The sequence below is a fragment of the Toxorhynchites rutilus genome, chromosome 2, assembly GCF_029784135.1.
Source record: "Toxorhynchites rutilus septentrionalis strain SRP chromosome 2, ASM2978413v1, whole genome shotgun sequence".
NCBI classification, from domain to species: domain Eukaryota; kingdom Metazoa; phylum Arthropoda; class Insecta; order Diptera; family Culicidae; genus Toxorhynchites; species Toxorhynchites rutilus.
Genome location: NC_073745.1, coordinates 306,476,255 through 306,494,831, shown reverse-complemented (window position 1 = coordinate 306,494,831; position 18,577 = coordinate 306,476,255). Strand labels below are relative to the sequence as shown.

Sequence of the window (18,577 nt, the reverse complement as noted above, 5' to 3'; positions counted from 1 at the left end):
ACGATTGGAGATAAACTTGCCGAGAGAATGTACATACAAGCGCATCCCAATTTAGCTTATTCATCATCCGTATGGAGTTAGCGAAGGTTACTCCCAAAATGCGAACGGTATTGGCGTTTGGCAGCCACGGCATGGTGAGTGGCATGTCGTCAGTGTAGCCCACCGAGATCGAAACAGATTTCTCTACACTTAAACTTGCTCCAGAGACTCTCTCGAAGCGTTGGAATGCATCTCGTATACTACCCATTTTTGTACTACACGTGCTTATTACCGAAACATCATCGGCGTACGCAACAACGAGGTCAGAACCACATATCTCCTCGAGTCGTTTGAGCAATGGGTGCAAATAAATTACGAAGAGGTGCATGGAGAGTGGATCTCCCTGACGAACCGACCTTTCGATGGGGAATGCTACCGAAAGACGCCCGTTTATCAATATGCGTGAGAAAGACAAATCTCCGATTTTGACGAGTAAATGTACGAGATTCGGATTGAACCCGAGCGAGCACATGTTCCGAAAAAGAAAATCCCGATCAACAAGATCGAAAGCGTGACGGAGATCGAAAGCTGCCAGTAAACCACGTTGTTTACATTTAATCAGACGAGCGATGCGATCCTTGAGAGCGAGAGTGGCCTGAAAAATGTTTCGGCCGGAATTCGAGCATTTTTGGCTGTCGGTAAGCACATGATGGGCACTCATCGTCCTATCCAGACGCTTCTTAAGAATGCGGGAGAGTATTTTATAATCAAAGTTGAGTAACGAGATCGGTCTGTATGCATGTACCGTTTGATCATTCCCCTTCTTTTTCACGAGGACGATCACACCGTCAACAAATTCTGCCGGAAAGTTCCCTGACAGTGCTTCATTTATAACGAGAGTAAGTTCTCTCCAGATGACATCAAACGTTTTGAGGTAAAACTCTCGTGGCAGAGAGTCTTTGCCGGGAGACTTGTTCGGGCTGCTTGTCTTGATGGCAGTGATAATATCGGACGGAGTTATTTCATCCATACAAGATTCACTTACGGGATCGTTCTCTGGAATCACTCTCGGGCACTCGAATGTGTTTTCTTCATCTCTTTCCGTCTGACCCGTAACATATAGTGATTTGTAGAAATCGAACATGTACCGCTCTATCGCATCAGCATCTTCGATCAGCTGGTCGTCTTCGTCACGTAGTTGTGTGATGATTGTTTTTTTTCCTATGCCTTTCGCCTAGCTGGAACATTGAGATAGGCTCTCCACAGATAAACGGTTCATTTATGCGAACGAATGCTTGCGTAAAGTTGCGCTGGAGGGTTAACATTTTCGCTTTCAACCTGTTTATAGTCGCTAACATTGCAGGATTACGGTAATAGCCATCGTACGCGCGTCTTAATTCAGCGTACATCCGTTGATGTTGTTGATGGAAATCATCGAAGGCGGCCTTCGATTTTCCACGGAAAAAAGATTTTATTTTGGGTTTAGCGTACGACAGCCACCACTGCATCCATGATGTATACTCTCGGCGCCGACGGGTCCAGTATTGCCATTGCACTTGGAACTCGTGTATGTTGTTCGATGTAAGTAAGTGGGTATGAAGAGACCAATAGCCACGACCAGGCTTGCGGCCTGATTGGGGAAGGCAAATTCGCGCCGTGACCGCTTTATGGTCAGAAAAAGAGCACACGTGTGTATCGGACGTTCTCAGCATACTACGTAAGCCACGGCTGACGTACATACGGTCCAGGCGAGATGATGAGTTGTATGTAATGTACGTGTGACCGGGTACATGCGGATTTAGTTGTTCCCAAACGTCGAGAAGCTGCAGTTGTTTTATGGATGCGAGAAGAGCGGGGCTGTGGTTGTTTCCTGTCGCATCGCACTGCCGTACAACACAGTTGAAGTCACCTGCTATCAATGTGTGTTCTGCGTTGAGACGAAGATAGTAAGCGAGAGTGTTGTTGAAGAAATTCTCTCTTTCCGATCGGAGGTTTGTACCAGATGGAGCGTAGACACAACAGATTGTTTTGTTTTGCACTCTGAGTGCTATTAGTCGCCCGTCTAAGATTTTCTCCACTTGTGAGAATCGCAAGTGCTCTTTCAGCGCTATTGCCGTTCCCCTACGAGAGTGATCCACATTGCATACCACATTGTAACCAGGCAAGATAAGTTGCTCGTTCTCTACCTCTTGCAAGAGTGCGATGTCAATGTTCAAAGTCCGCAAAAAAGTTCGTAATGCATTAAGTTTTGTCGAGTTGGTGATGGTGTTTATGTTTATCGTAGTGATGTTATAGCTTGTGAGTGACATTATATTTCGTTATCTAACTCCTCACCCGTATCGTCACCGTAGTTTTCTCGCTGCTTCTTGCATGGAGGACGAACAATTTTTTTCCGAGCGCCTATCGAAGCTGATGAGGCATCGGTTTCGTTTCCATCGCTTGTTTGGCGTGTAATCATTCGACTAACCGTATTTAGCAGTATCGGCGGTTCTATAAGAGAGGCACTTTGTTCGGGAAGGTTTGTTTTTGTGGACATTTTCGAAGTCGCGAGCGCAGGTTGGATCATATTTTGTTGTTGTGTAGATGGCTGTGTCTGTTCTTTTCCTCTCTCTGCGAGCTTCGTTGCCGACGGTGCGACAAACTGTGTTTTCTGCTTTGATGTGGAAGGTTTCGGAGCGGCTGGTTTTGGTTCCTTCAGCTTTGCCACATTGGCATAGGATTTCTGCACAAGCAGTTTCTTATTTTGTACACAAGAGATGCCATTGTGTACAAATTCGCTACAGTGACGGCATGTTTGCAGCTGACCGGGATACGTTACATTTGTTGATTGACCGTCGATGGTGATGTAGCTTTCGATGTTGCGCTTTACTATCATACGCGCAATACGAGCACCAGTCGGACGCCCAGCGAAGCGATATTTACTGTCCCATAGTTGATCGGCGACCGAGAGTACTTCACCGTAGGCACCGAGAAAATCAGCGATTTGTTCGTTTTTGATATCTTCGGAAAGGTCCGTCAGCTTCACCTCCACCGCTCCATCCTCCAATGTGATCCGAAGTTTGTAGATTTTACCGTCCACTTGGATCTCGTGCTTGTTGTCGTGTTCTGCTACAATTCTCTGTGCCAGCGCTAGGTCAATGACTTTCACAAAAGCACATCCAAGTACTCTACTTGGTTGGAGACGGAGAACCTGTTCGTATGACAGTCCCAACTCGGTAGCAACAAAATCGTGAAGCTCTTCAAAGGAAGGCTTCTTCGGCACGATCGCATAATCAATGCGAAACGTGTTTTCGCGTCGAATACTCATCGCGGAGAAACTCGCGACGAAAGAAATACGCGAAACAGAAGAATGTTAAAATAAAAATCGATCCGAAACAAAAGAATATAGCTTGCGTGTGGCTTCTAGGGAGACGACACGACTGCTCCACTTAGAAGTTGAGCGCTAACTAACCCCTTTTTTTATAGCTTCGCCCACATGTTTGTCGAGCCGTTCTACATTGTAACTCTCAAACAAACTGCATCACGCACATTCTCTGCAAGGAATTCAATTTCCCAATAGCATTGCTGACTCGAAAAGTCACGATGATATGGTTGCAATAGTAAAATTGTCATCACGCTGTTCAAGTTATGCAAAAGTTTCGTAATGCGATGTTATTTTGGATCGTTCAACACCCAAGTTGTCGCTCAATTTCAAAGCCGTCAATCAGTGGCCTATTTCAGAGCCCATTCACTTTTTTCCCCTGTTGGGTGTGAACCACTGCGTCCATTATTTTGAACTATTGTGGTATACCCCTTTTTTTATACTTCACTTCAAGCTTATCAACTACTTATTGATGAAGGAGTAGACTGAAAGCTATAGCGTGATAGGTGCCAATCAGGAATAATCTGTTTGATAAAATTTATAATCCTGATCGGCGACGCAGACCAAATTTCCTTGGGAATAGCTTTATCAAGGTGTTGAAGTCTGCGTCTAGTTAGAGCTCCGCAGTTACAGAGCAAATGTTCCGAGGTTTTCGGCATTACAAAAGCGACATATATCATCTTGTGCTAAACCTATGTTCTTAAGAGGGTAATTACTCGGGCAGTGTCCTGTTACAAGACCAGTGAATGTGCTTAAGTCTTTCTTATTAAGGCTTAGCAGCTGTTGAGTAATTCTAATACTCGGCGTAATAAATTTTTTCGCCTGTTTAAGTTTTGCAACCATCCAATTGGCTGTCACTTCCCGGTCTTCCCATTTTTTCAGCTCGCTTTTCAACACACAGTCGGAGAGTCCACAGAATGGTTCTGGACCAGTGAATGGTGAGTTTGAGCCGTTCCTGGCAAGTTCATCTGCTCGCTCATTGCCCTCTATGGCCAAGAATCCAGTACAATTGTACCGAACTTATCTGACTTAATTGCCGTAAAAGGGAAATGCATTCCCAGACAATTTTTGAAGAGCACTTGAAGGCATTTAGAGCTTTAAGTGCCGCTTGACTGTCAGAGTATATGCAGATGTTAGCATGTCTATACTTTCTTTCGAGGCAGACATTTAAACATTCCATTATTACAGCTATTTCTGCCTGAAAAACTGTTGGCCAGTTTCCCATAGCCACAGAGATTTTTGTTCTGGGACCATACACTCCAGCACCTGTTCTGATTCCCATTTTCGACCCATCAGTGTAGAACATGATTGAACCATTACGAACGTTGGGGCAACCTTCATCCCATACTGAGCGAGAATGTTCGATCACTCTGTATGGAATGTCATAATTGGTCCTAGGTTCTATCCAATCATTGTTCATCTCTGAGGCTGGTCTAATGGGTAAAAGATTCAAGATGCTCAAGTGACCAGTTTTGTCCCCGTCTAGTATTTTTTTTCCATCTTTTAAGCTTTAGAGCGCTTTTTTAGCCTCTAGCTGAACATATTGGTTCAAAGGTACCAGGTGAAGGATAGCCTCCAATGCCTTTGAGGGTGTACTTCGCATTGCTCCAGTAATTGCAACGCGTGCTAGTCGTTGGAGTTTGCTTAGCTTTTTTGTAGCTACAGTCTCCTTAGTCTTTGGCCACCATACAAGTGAGGCATAGGTTATCCTAGGCCGCACAATTGCAGTGTAAACCCACATAACCATTTTTGGTTTAAGGCCCCATGTTCTTCCTATCATTTTAGAGCATGCCCATAGAGCTGAGTTGGCCTTGCACTTAGCTGATCCGCAGATTCATCACTCCATAAGTTTGAAATTGATATTTGCTATTAGGTATCGTCTTAGCTAAAATGATACATTCCACCTCTACACAACACAAAACTAGGCTGGGTAGTGTACCAATGATCTTCCTGTGTAATTTCTCGGGAAATATTTGGTTGGTCGGAAAGCTCGCGCCGGTTTTAAGGAAAAACTTAATTATACAGCTATTCCATGGCAAACCGATATAGTGGTTCTCAGATTTTCGTGAAAAGTGGTGGTGGTTATTTTTAGGGTGCCCATTTTCACTTTAGGCTGATCCGAAATACCTTTTTTCCAAAAATGACATTTTTCAAAAATTCATAACTTGTGAACTACTGAACCGATTTAGACGGTCGATATATCAAACTAAAGTTAATTAGCTAGTCGTTCTTGGAAAAAAAGGCACCCTTGGTCCCGAAACGATGTAAGCTATAAAAAGCAAATATAATCAATAACTACAAAAACAATTTTTTTATATTTTTATTGTAATATTTTTTCAAACAAGACTAGCTCATTGGCTTTAGTTTGATATGTCGATCATCTGAATCAGTCTAGTACATCAAAATTTATGATTATAACACAATTCTCGTTCAAGATTTTTCAACCACTTGCAAATAACATGTTTCTCCGTTACATGGAATAAATGTTTGATACAAAAAATATAATAGAATGAAGACAGACCCCTCCCCTCTTCACCCCTTAGAGAAGGGGGAGGAGTATCTATTCACCATAGAAACGTTTCGTGCCCCCCTTCACATGCCAAATTTGGCTCCATTTGCTTGATTAGTTTTCGAGTTATGCAGAAATTTATTTTTCATTTTTTCATTTACTTGATTAGCTCTCGAGTAATGCAGACATTTTTGTTTCAGTTGTATGGCAGACCCCCCTTAGAGAGGGGGTGGATTGTCTAATCACCATAGAAACATTTATTGCCCCCTAAAACCTCCACATGCCAAATTTCCTTCCATTTGCTCGATGAATTCTCAAGTAATACAGAAATTTGTGTTTCATTTGTATGGCAGACCCCCCCCCCCCCTTAGAGACGGGGGCGGAGTGTCTAATCACCATAGAAACATTTATTGCACCCTCAAACCTTTACATGCCACATTTCGTTTCATTTACTTGATTGATTCTCGAATAATGTAGAAATTTGTGTTTCATTTGTATGGCAGCCCCCCCTTAGAGAGGGGGGAGGGGTCTCAAACTGTCATGAAAACCTTCTCCGGCCCCAAAAACCCCTACATACCAATTTTTATGTCGATCGGTTCAGTAGTTTCCGAGTCCATAAGAATCAGACAGACAGATAGACAGAAATCCATTTTTATATATATAGATAAACACTTAATAATATTTTTTTCGATTCGATTATACATTCTATCAAATAAAATGTTTTATTTATTATTTTCATTTATATTGTCGCCTTCATAAAAGTCCCCTTCTAAAGCAGTATACTTTTCCAATGAACAATCCAGTCAACAAAACAATTTTTATAGCTGTCATCAAAAATTGCCTTCTGTTCACGAAACCAATTTTTTTTATGTCTTCAATACTGGCAAACGGGTCCCAAAACGGTAATTTGAGTTTCAAAAACAACAAGCGATTATAAAATCATTTCCAAAGCTGATGGAGATCATCATAATCCCCTTTATTCCACGCGGCGAGTGACCGTGAGATTGCAAAGTTTACCACTTTATTCTGGATGCCACCTTACTTTTTAGCTCCTTTTTGATGTCCGATAACAAATCGATAACAAATGAGGACACGACTTCAAATATCACCTAGTGACGAACTATAGTCACGCCGTTCGCCTACGGGAATGCAGTGACTTGAGCCATCTCACATCATTCGCCGCGCGGAATAAGGGAGAATATTTGTTCGAAACCGCTGTTTATGACATTCCGAACTTGTAGTTAGTGGTAATTTTGTTCCTTAGTTGCGTTCATAAAAATAACAAAGTATAACAATTTTTTATTTTTAAATGTGTTAATTCTAGGAAATTAAGATCGCTTTTATAAATGTTGGTTAAATGATAGACAAGTTATTAAAATATTTCCTTAAAAATATGCGCAATGATTTCAGCTGATATTTATCTTTATTAACGTTCCACTGGGAACGTTAGTGACATCCAAAAAGTGTATGTTATTATAATTAAAAACAAGCTGATATTTTATACAAAAGTGTTATTTTTACTTCGACACCTCGTACTAGCACCTATTTTCAATGCTACTTGTTTTTATCTCTTTCCAGGAAATTTCCTGAAAGCCATAACGTAGCGGGAAACATGATTTCCTCCGGTGAGCTGCACGCGTCCATTAATCAAGCTGCAGTGTGAAACAATTCGCGTCGAGTGCACCCAGACCGTTGCCTATAAACTCAACGCAAGCACAATGCACCGAACCGGTAAATCTGATACCTCTGGTGAGGACAACCTGTTGGAACCCACCATTTCCGAGAGCAGCTCCGGTTGCTCCTCCTCACCGGCGCCCTCCAGTGCGGTCAGGTCGAAGCCTAAAACACCTAAACATTTCACCAAAACGGGTAATACTGCAAAAGTAGCCGAACCGAAACGTGCGAGTCCCACCAAGCGGCTCATTACCACTGATTACAGCGATGATCCTTGCATGGTTGGCCCTAAACCGACTGAAACCGACGTGGCGGTGCAACTCCGGAAAGCGTTCCGAATAGTGTATTTCATGCTAATCGCGTTGGTGTGTTGCGTTTTCGGACTGTCATACCTGGGCTTGAGTTATGCTAACGGCCGGCTGGGGGTTGAGATCAGCAAGCCAGTGCCGGAAAGTGCAAGTCAGCAGCATGCAGCGCCGTCCCTCACCCGATCCGAGGTGGAGGAAATAGTGAGGAAGTATTTGAAAAACAATATCGATAAGTTCCGGCAGGATTTGATAGCGAACGTAAAAGCATCAGCAGAATTTGGGTAAGTCTGTGTTTAATATTGCTATGAAATTTCGAATGAAAAGTAAATCTCATGAATATAGAATATTTCGAAATTTAATGACGAAATGGTTCCGCCGTTTTTCCCCGCAGACAAAACCAAGCTGCTTAACAAGGCATAAACATTTAACACGTGTTTACCGCACTCACCATCTAATCCATTCGTCTCTGTAAACAAAATCATCTCCCAGACAGAAACAACCGCTCGCTCGTAACATTCAACTTTTTATGGCGCCCATAAAGCAACGAGCTGCGTAATACACATTTGCATGAAATGCAGCATAAATTTAAAACAACAAATTAGCTTCCCACACAAACTAATGTCGAAAAGTTCTGCTTTGTATCACTGGCACGCATATTTTATTATCTTGTGGGTAACGCTTTTCCACATGGAGAGAGAGTTGCCGGAAGGGAAACTGTTCCTAGATGATAGGTGTTTCCATGAGAGTGAAATTTTCGTTTCCATTGTATTTAACCACAGGGTTTTGGCAGAGGAAAAAGGTTTCGCTTCCGAATGTTTTCACCGACGTTGATGTATGTATTTCATTTATGATTCCAGTTGGTGTGCCACTTGCTGCAAAAGTTGAATTTCCCTAAATCACATTATTGAGAAAATGTTTACAGCAATTTTACGGCAATACAGCATCCACTTCGAAATCTTTTCCAGCGTTATACAAGCTTCACTCAATCGCACCCTTCTGTCAAATTTGTCAAAAGGTAAAAACGTTTCCGCACTAAAAGCTAGCAATACTTATAAATCCACTCTAATCCGCTATACTAGCAATCTGGATTCGCATCATCTTGGCGAGTTGCAAGCGGAAAATGCTCCAGCTATCGTAGCAGCTGCCTCCATCTGGAGTCGAATCCCAAGCGATTCTAAATGGACCAAAGTTCACTAAAAGTACCATTAAATCAGTTAGTGTCGGTGTTATAGCAATTCATTTAACTTGTTCTTTCCCACTTTTTTTTTGGGGCTGCATACCCCTACTGCTCTGAGCACTTCTAGTTATTATCGATCGATCTAAAACAACTGAAGCTGACACAATTGTGATTGTTTCAATCACCGGCGACAAACCAACCAAACGGAGGCAGGCTGCAGGAGGACGTGATCAGCCAAAATGTCACATCCGGGTCAAATTTCGATTTTCCGCCTGTCTGATGCCGGAGCGGAACCATAAAATGTGACAATCGTTGTTGAGCGTCTGATATTCAGATGATGAGGATTGACTTTGATTGCGGATTTTTCTTTTTTTTCGGTTTTATTTCCTCCCGGAACGTTACTTCTAGCTACTTTTCAATCGGTGTTTGATTATCTGGTGGCGTTTCGGTGGAAATCGTTGTGTTGGAGGAAGGGGGGCGGGGATTGAGATTTGCGATAAACGGCTAAGCATACACTTCCTGTTGAGGGGAAAACAAGCAAGCGACTCAATGATATCACAACAATTTCGCGAGACATTATAGATTCGTTTGTTTGACGAACATTCAATCGATATGCGATGAATATTGCAAAGATAATAATTTTTGCATATTCATCGTATATCGATTGAGCCCTCTTCACGATGATGTCTCATAAAATTATCAGTCATGATTGCACTCTTTTCCCTAACCATTTTTTTGATACGGCTCAAGAGGATAAGGACTCATCAACTTATTTCGAAGACTGTTAAGCTCCGTCTGTTGAGGATTCTTTCGTAACAACAATAGCTTGTTGTGTGTTTTACGGATCTATACGTTATGCTTATGTTGGAAATTAGAATTTTCATAGCTGAATTAAATTGTGTGCATAATTCGTCTGCTTAGTTGCTTTGCTTGATTACTAACTAACCCACACCAGCACTTCGGCAGAACATTTTATTTCACTCGCGAGCACTTGAGAATAAATGCATCCGGGTAACACACAGTGGTCCCTGAGAAAATTTAGGCGGCCAAAACCCAAAAACTGAAGTTGCATAAAAACACAAAAATCCTACACTCCCTTATTCTAGAATGTTCAAGGCATCTAGGATCACGCGTGTACCCCATTCCGCGCGTGGATCATCGCTCTGGCAACGCGATAAGATACCAGTTTCGCATGCTCGCCGATGCCACTATTTCGCGTGTGTTTTCCTAACTTGTGTTTTGGTGAAGTTTTAAAACGATTTTTTTTTGGCTCATTATGTTTCTTGAAGCATTTTTAACGGAGAATTTGCATTCGTTGTCAGTTTCAAAATTCGGTTGGTCGTAATATGTGTTAACTCCACACAAAGTATGTGCTATTTTGGATGTTTAATTTTGCTTCGAATGGACTTATAAAAATTGCCCCGCATTCCCCTGCCAAACTTTTTTAATGAAAGTGTTCCTCGAAGTGTCTTTTATAACTCAGCACTTGAGTTTTTCACCCGAAATACCCCCTTTTAGATTTTTCTCAATATTAACCCGAAATCAGCCATTCCATGCCAAACCAATATAGTGGTTCTCAGATTTTCGTGAAAAGTGTCAGTGTCAGTGTGTCTGTATTTTTTTTATTTTTTCAGTAGGGTGACAATTTCCAAAATTTTTCAGTAGGGTGACAATTTCCATTTTTGTCCGAAAAATCACCCTTTTCCTCTTTTTTTTTTTTTCCAAAAATGCCTTTTTTCAAAAATTCATAACTTTTGAACTACTAAACCGATTCAGATGATCGACATATCAAATTATAGCCAAATCTGGTCTTTTTTGAAAAAATACTACACCAGTGGAAAATTGCAAATCTGTCCGCGTGATTATTGATTGTATTCGTTTTTTATTGTTTTCGTAGTCTCGGGACCAAGGGCGCTATATTTTTTTCATATTCTTTCTGAAAAGTTGAGGATTTTTCACATAATATATGTCGAAACCAGAGATGCGTTTTTTTCGTTTTTGAGTTATGATTTTTCAAAGTTAACCGATGGTTTTGAAAATCAATTTTTTGATTTTTTGATAAAACCGAGTTGGAAAATGAACTCTGCGTATCCGAAAACATACACTTTGATACCAAACACGATGAAAACTGAAAATTTAGAAAAACGGAAATCGATCGATTCGCAAAAATTGTCCAATTACGAACGCTTATTGCTTAGTCACTTCCTAACAGAATTCCGAAATTTCTGCATGAACCGGTTTACGCAGTCCATAACAATTTTTACATTGGAGAAAATTATATATTTTATGAAAATGACAATTGAATAATTGAAAAAATATCGAGCACTATCTGAATGAAAAACCCGCGTTCTGATTGGTTGATTCGCAAAAGCAATCTTTGCTCTCCCAGTTCCTCATTCAATACGAATATGTGTTGAAAAACACATCTCACTTTCGAAGAAACACTATATCTAATAACTATTGTGGGGCTCACGATGTGTTTGTAAACAATTCCATTTCCAACCGTTCTTTGTGAGAACACAAGTGTGTAGAAGTAGAAATCAACTGTGGTACATAAGCTGGCTGGTTGTTTCTATCAGGGCTCTGCATAGTCATAGTCAACTGAGGATAGTCAGCTGACTATCTGACTGACTATATCCGTATTAATTTTTTTTTTTTTTGGCTTTTGGCTTCTTCACGCAGTCTCTCCGCCAAAACGACTAAACCGCCAGTCGGGCGTTTAGTCGCAATTTCCCTCTACCGACTCGACTATATCATTTCATTCTTCCCAGTCAAATCGTCCTCATTGCATTTTGAAGTAACTTCCCCAAAACGAATTCGTTCCTCTCTTTCTCTCTCCCATGTATGTGTGCATGCATCGATGTTTGAGTTCAACGTGGTTTGACATACGCTACAGGTGAGCTAGATTCTTTTGTATCGTACACGAAAATTACTCACACGTATAAAATAGCGTGCAGTGTGTGTGCGCGCTATTTGCACGCTATTTACTAAAACTAACGCGAGGACCTTTATAGCATACTTGATAAATGTCTAAGTTCGTTGGTTTGAGTTCACGATGGGTAGACAATAAAGTGCGCTACACATACAACGTCCCGTCACCATGAAGTCAACGTAAAGGAATGAAATGTCAAATATTTTCCCATGGAAATCGTATGGTACCATTCACATACACAATCGCCGGGAACTTTGACGTCGGCAAAATAAGTCCAAGAAAATAGTAGACGGGACGGTGACGGTGACGCTGTATGTGTAGCGCACTTAAACCGTCCATTGATGGGGTATCTTCTTTTTTGCATCAATAATCATATTTTCGATCCTCTTTATATGGACGTAAAAATAATATTGTGCACGCGGGTATGAATTAGTGTCAGGGGGAAATGGAAGTATGGATTGAAGCCAGTTGAATGAAGAGTTTGTATTCATTAGTCGTGTCAGTTAAAATAACCCCTGACTGGACTAGTTCACCAGTCATCCTCGCTAGTCAATTCATTTTCTAGTCAAGTCACTTTTTTACGGAAATTTTGGGTGTTCACATAGCCACCGAGCTCGAAATGTGCCTCATCGCTGAAGAAAATTTGATGCGAAAATTCAGCATTTTGCTGCTGTTGTTCGTTCACCCAATCGACATATGCCCGACGCATTCCATGGTCACCACGCTCTAATTTTTGTACCAGTTGGACTTTATATGGATGTAGGTGCAAGTCCAAATGCAAAGTTCGCCACAATGATGTGTTTGCTGAGCACGCCGTGGAATCGAAACATTCGGGTCATCCTCCACACTGGCAGCAACAGCAGCAATATTTTCGGCCGAACGCACATTACGATGATGCACAGGTTTCACAATATCCGCTACGGATCCAGTTCGTTCGAATTTACGCACTTCATTAGCGATTGTGTGCTCTGTAGGCCGTCCATGACGACCAAAATCCGTCCGTAATGCTCGAAAAACAATTTCCGGTTTTTCATCATTTTTATAGTATAATTTAACAAAATTAACACGTTGTGCGATGCTAAAACGATCCATATTGTAAAATGGCAGACATTCAACTAACGATATGACGCTTTGGTTGACAGCTATGTCAAACGGTTGTCAGCGCAGGGCTGTATTCTTTCGGAAGCCCGAAATGGAAAACCCTGTATGCTTTTTTTTGCTTTTGCTGCAGGCTTATCGGAGAGCTCATTTGCCTCTAGTTTGAGTTTTCCATATTGGCCTTTTCAAGCCGAAACATCATCATCACTGACGATAAGCAGGTATGAGTACGCATCTAAATTCGTTCAATAACACTCATTCACAGATAAAACGCACCCTTCTATTCTCCCTTTATGCCTCACTTTATTTGAGACAGAAAATATTCACCTATCATCATCGCAAAGTTCGTTCTTGATTTGAACGGAAAAATACTGTCTCGATTTCGCTCATCTATTCTCAGAGAATTTTGCATTAGGCCCAAAACATTCAAAAAACAAAATTTCCAGTGTTGCATAACTATAGAACCAGATGGAAAACTCTCACTCCTTTACAAAATTAACGTCAATTCCACATGAATTACAATAAGTTTCTAATTCTTAGGTCATCTTTAGTTCTCGAACAGCTCAAATAACCCATTCGGGGTGGTTATGACCAAGCTGCGCCATGTTGTAGTGTGTACCTCGTTATACGCAGAGCTTACTGAACGTTTATGCTCTTCAAATCACTCATACTGCTTGTAAGCTGCATCTACTATTCGTACAATCACTACTCATAAGTTCTTGATAGGGTTTTGATCTGGTAAACTAGCTGACCAGTCCAGAATCTGGAGCCCTTATTCATCATATTGCACACTTTGCACACAGTGTATTAACCGTAGATTAAGCAAAATTGTAAATATGCTTTAGAACTAATAGAAGATATAGAATTTGGCTCTTTTAAACTTATGTAACTGAGCCTGTACAAATAAACGATTTATTAAAAAAGTAAAATAAGGTAAAGGTTTATTTTTTGTATAATTGTATGTGTATAATGTGTTTCATATTCATATTCAGTGAATTGACTCAATACGTCCCGTAATAGGACCGGTTAAATAACTGATACTATAGTAAAGGGTGTGTCACATTAAATTGCATCACGGAAAAAACGCTGTAGAAATTCGCCCAGTAGACCGATCCTTTTGAAAATTTTAGACAGTAAAATAAAAACTATTAAACAACTTTTGGCATTTTCTTTTTATTCATACTTCGAGCCCAAGCCCGTATGCTCGCACCTTCCTCTATACCCCGTCCATAAGGTTCTGTACAACGCAGGTTGTAGTTTTTTTTGAACAGAAATCCATTTTCTCTTGAAGTCCGCCTCCGATTTGACAACTTTTGGGTTCTTCCGGAGGGCCTGCTTCAGAATCGCCCAATATTTCTCTATTGGACGAAGCTCCGGCGCGTTGGGCGGGTTCATTTCCTTTGGCACGAAGGTGACCCCGTTGGCTTCGTACCACTCCAACACGTCCTTTGAATAGTGGCACGAAGCGAGATCCGGCAAGAAGATGGTCGGGCCCTCGTGCTGCTTCAATAGTGGTAGTAAGCGCTTCTGTAGGCACTCCTTAAGGTAAACCTGCTCGTTTACCGTGCCGGTCATCACGAAGGGGGCGCTCCGCTTTCCGCAAGAGCAGATCGCTTGCCAAACCTTGTACTTTTTGGCAAACTTGGATAGTTTCTGCTTGCGAATCTCCTCCGGAACGCTGAATTTGTCCTCTGAGGAGAAGAACAACAGGCCCGGTAGCTGACGAAAGTCCGCTTTGACGTAGGTTTCGTCGTCCATTACCAGGCAATGCGGCTTCGTCAGCATTTCGGTGTACAGCTTCCGGGCTCGCGTCTTCCCCACCATGTTTTGCCTTTCGTCGCGGTTAGGAGCCTTCTGCACCTTGTATGTACGCAGGCCCTCCCGCTGCTTGGTCCGCTGAACGAATGAACTTGACAAATTCAGCTTATTGGCGACATCCCGGACCGAACTTCTCGTATCACGTCTAAACTGCTTAACTACGCGCTTGTGATCTTTTTCACTTACGGAGCATCCATTTTTGCCGTTCTTCACCTTCCGGTCGATGGTTAGGTTCTCGAAGTATCGTTTTAGTACTCTGCTGACTGTGGATTGGACGATTCCCAGCATCTTACCGATGTCCCGATGTGACAACTCCGGATTCTCGAAATGAGTGCGCAGGATTAATTCACGACGCTCTTTTTCGTTCGACGACATTTTTCCAAATTTACGAAAAATTGACAGTGAAGCATGGCCAACGTGATCTTTACACTCTTATCTGATTATAAGCGAAAGCTGAAGATATAATTCCTAAAAATTAAATTTCTACAGCGTTTTTTCCGTGATGCAATTTGATGTGACACACCCTTTATGCATATCCGATAGCTCGAGGATACCTCAGCCGAAGGTGCCATCAGTTGCAGGTTGTTGCTAGAACTGGCGCTATAACCGAACGGTTTTGACTAAATGCGTGGTTGACTTTTTTGGGATTGTTTTAAGCGGAGCAAATACCAGTTGTTGAATTTCTAAAAATACTTTATAAATTAATTTATTCAATTAAAAGATTCCCTGACGGTACAAGATAGGTGCCCTGGAAAATCCTTTTTTCTCAACTTTAAAGTATTTTTGTGGCCTTTTGTGGCCCAATACATGTATATCATTTGTATAATATACTAGCTGGCAAACTTCGTCCCGCCCAAAATTTGTTTTTTTGTTATCAATACCTTCAAACATTCACGTTTTCTTACTAAGCGCAAGTTCATGAGTCCAATCACAGAACTGTTCATTGACTTATCTTCTGATCGACCCCGTTGAATTTACCTTTTACTAAAAAAAAATTCAGTACTTCTACCAAAACTCATCATTATAATATCAGATTATTTTCAGACACAATTCTCATTCAAAATTTGTCAACCACTTGCAAATAACATGTTTCTCCGTTACATGGAATAAATTTTTGATACAGAAAATATGATAGAATAAAGACAGACTCCTCCCCTCTCCGCCCCTTAGAGGAGGGGGGAGGAGTGTCGAACCACCTTAGAAAAGTTTCTTCCCCATAAAACCTCCAAATGCCAAATTTAGTTCCGTTTGCTTGATTAGTTCTAGAATTATGCGGAAATGTATGCTTCATTTGTATGGCAGCCCCCCTCTCCCCTCAGAGAGACGAGAGGAGTGTCTATTCGGCATAGAAACGTTATGTTTCCCCTAAAACCTTTGCGTGCCAAATTTGGTATTTTCTTGATTAGTTTTCGAGTCATGCTGAAATTTGTCTTTCATTTGTATGGCAGTCACCAGGTAAACGTATGCCAAACGAGGATCGTCTCCTATGTTTCAAGCAAACCGGGCAATCGGTGGAACACAGGTTAGATTGCGAGAGGCCGCCGCTTCCGACGGCGGGTCAGCGACCGACTTGGATTGCGTCACCTTATCCTCGTTAAATGGGGAATTCGCCCCCATTATATTCACCTCAGAATAAATTTCATCACGAAATAATAAGTTCATGATAAAAACTGTGCTGCGATGGTAAATATGTAAGTATAATTTTTTTCTTATCTATTCTTTTTATATTTTCATTTAATTTTTTTATGTTAAAGTTACCTACCTAATTTTCGGAATATTCCATAACCCATGCTCATTTCTGAATGATCCCTTGGCCTTAAAGGGCAATACGGAAAAGAAATAAAGATGGCATGTCAATTGTACCAACCCTAATTTATAAAAATGACATAGCGAAGTCTTCAAAATTTTTTTCGAATTTAATCATTACAATTCATCATTTTAATTCGTAACTACGTAAAAGGAGATTCGACAAAACTCATAATCTGATTTGTCGAAATTTTTCCTTCTTCATTCAGGTAACCATTCCATTCGGGTAAATGTTGCATTCGGGTATTTGTTACATTCGGGTAAACGTTCCATTCGGTTGAATGTCCAGTCGGGTATTTGTCGCATTCGGGTAAATGTCCATTCGGGTATATGTTACATTCGGGTATTTATTACAAGAAAAAAAAAACGCGTAAATTCCGAAAATCCGCGTAAAAATAAACCGGGTAAATTTCAAAATCCGTATAAAAATCTACCAAACACTGAATTATTAATTAAAAATTCAACCCATATTCTAACAATTGATTAACTGTTTTTTGTTTGTATGCTGCAATCATGATATCTGTATCTCCTTTCATTTCTCAGCTACTAATCAGTAATACAATACAAAGTTATTTCATGAAAAGTCACGCCAATTAGCACATTGAATTTGTACGCAGTTGATACGTGCTGCGTAAAAAAAACCGCGTAAATTTAGAAATCCGCGTGACAAAAAAACCGCGTAAATTCCGAAATCCGCGTAAAAATAAACCGCGCAAAAAAGCCGCGTATAAAAAGCGACTTCAGTGTATATTACTATTGTTGAATTAGTGTTTTCTTTAATTTTTTTCTAAATTTAGGCATGCTGATTCGTAAGAGGGCATCGCAATTTAAAATTGCTGTAGGTGGCAATACCATGAAAAACAATCAATAAATCATATTAGTTTGACATTTGACGTGACGGTGCTGGTGCAAGCATTGACTGTATTTGTGAATTGGTGGAGACGTTGACGGAACGTAGTCGTTCTTTTCCGTAACGTTCTATGTGAATCGCACATTATGCGCCACGCTGTAGAATACTAACTTAAACTGGTGGAGCAGCGGGGTGATTTTCTCCGCTCATACGCCGAACCTTTCGCCGAAATGAGTATCGGTAAATCACGCTTGTGTTGAGATACTTTCCCGTCCTGAGCCAACCAAGTAGAAATACGGTCGTTTCTAGCGTGCAACACACACGGGGTCGAGCATGCCTCTAGACGACATTCGATCTTTGATTTCATAAGAACCACAGAACCTTATGATTCCACCTAATAAAACCTAGATCTAATAAAACCCATTACCGCATTTTAGCGGATTAGATATTCACTGGTTCATGGTAACCATTATCACTAACTAGCTTTGCAAAAAAAAAACAATAATAGCTAAATGTGTGTGTTTCATTTCATTTTTCTTGTTTCTATAATATGATAAAATCAGCATTAAAGAGGTCTCATTATAGTGTCTTTATTTTACCATCGGATGCTTCGGATGCCGCAGCCGAATGAACAATACACACTGCCCTGGGAGATAAAAGCAAAATAAAATCAAATATAATAATTACAACCGAATCTGGTCCAGCTGCTCTGGACACCCAACTCACAGAAGGAAAATAGGTTCCGAATCCCTTTTCTATCTCAGCGATGTGCATTTTCTCGCATAAAAGGCAGTTCTGGTTTTACGGCACTCGCTAACCCCCCCTTCGCCCGCCGTCTGTGGGGTTGTATCCGTTCAAATAACTAAAGAGATGTGATTTACTTTGAAGCTTTATTACCCATCGTAAATCACGCCGCAAAGAGCAAAACACACGAACAAAATGTAAACAGAATTATTTTATTTCTTGCTTTTGGATCATGTGGAATTTGCGGGCATTGAGTATTGAGCGAAAGGTTCATTATGAAGTGAGGGATTTGGAAACCAGAATAGAATGGATCCGTATAGG

At 40.9% G+C, this 18,577-nt stretch overlaps 2 protein-coding genes across 3 annotated transcripts in view; one reads left to right on the top strand and one right to left on the bottom strand.

Annotated features, from left to right (window-relative positions):
• LOC129771392 (uncharacterized) overlaps positions 1-18,577 on the top strand; it is a 243,795-nt gene that overhangs the window by 79,995 nt on the left and 145,223 nt on the right. Inside the window, exon 2 of the mRNA XM_055774991.1 lies at positions 7,428-8,112. Coding sequence (XP_055630966.1) covers positions 7,568-8,112 — 545 coding nt within the window. The 5' untranslated portion in view covers positions 7,428-7,567. The remainder of the gene's footprint in view (positions 1-7,427; positions 8,113-18,577) is intronic.
• LOC129771397 (uncharacterized) overlaps positions 1-18,577 on the bottom strand; it is a 39,583-nt gene that overhangs the window by 13,367 nt on the left and 7,639 nt on the right. The window lies entirely within an intron of this gene.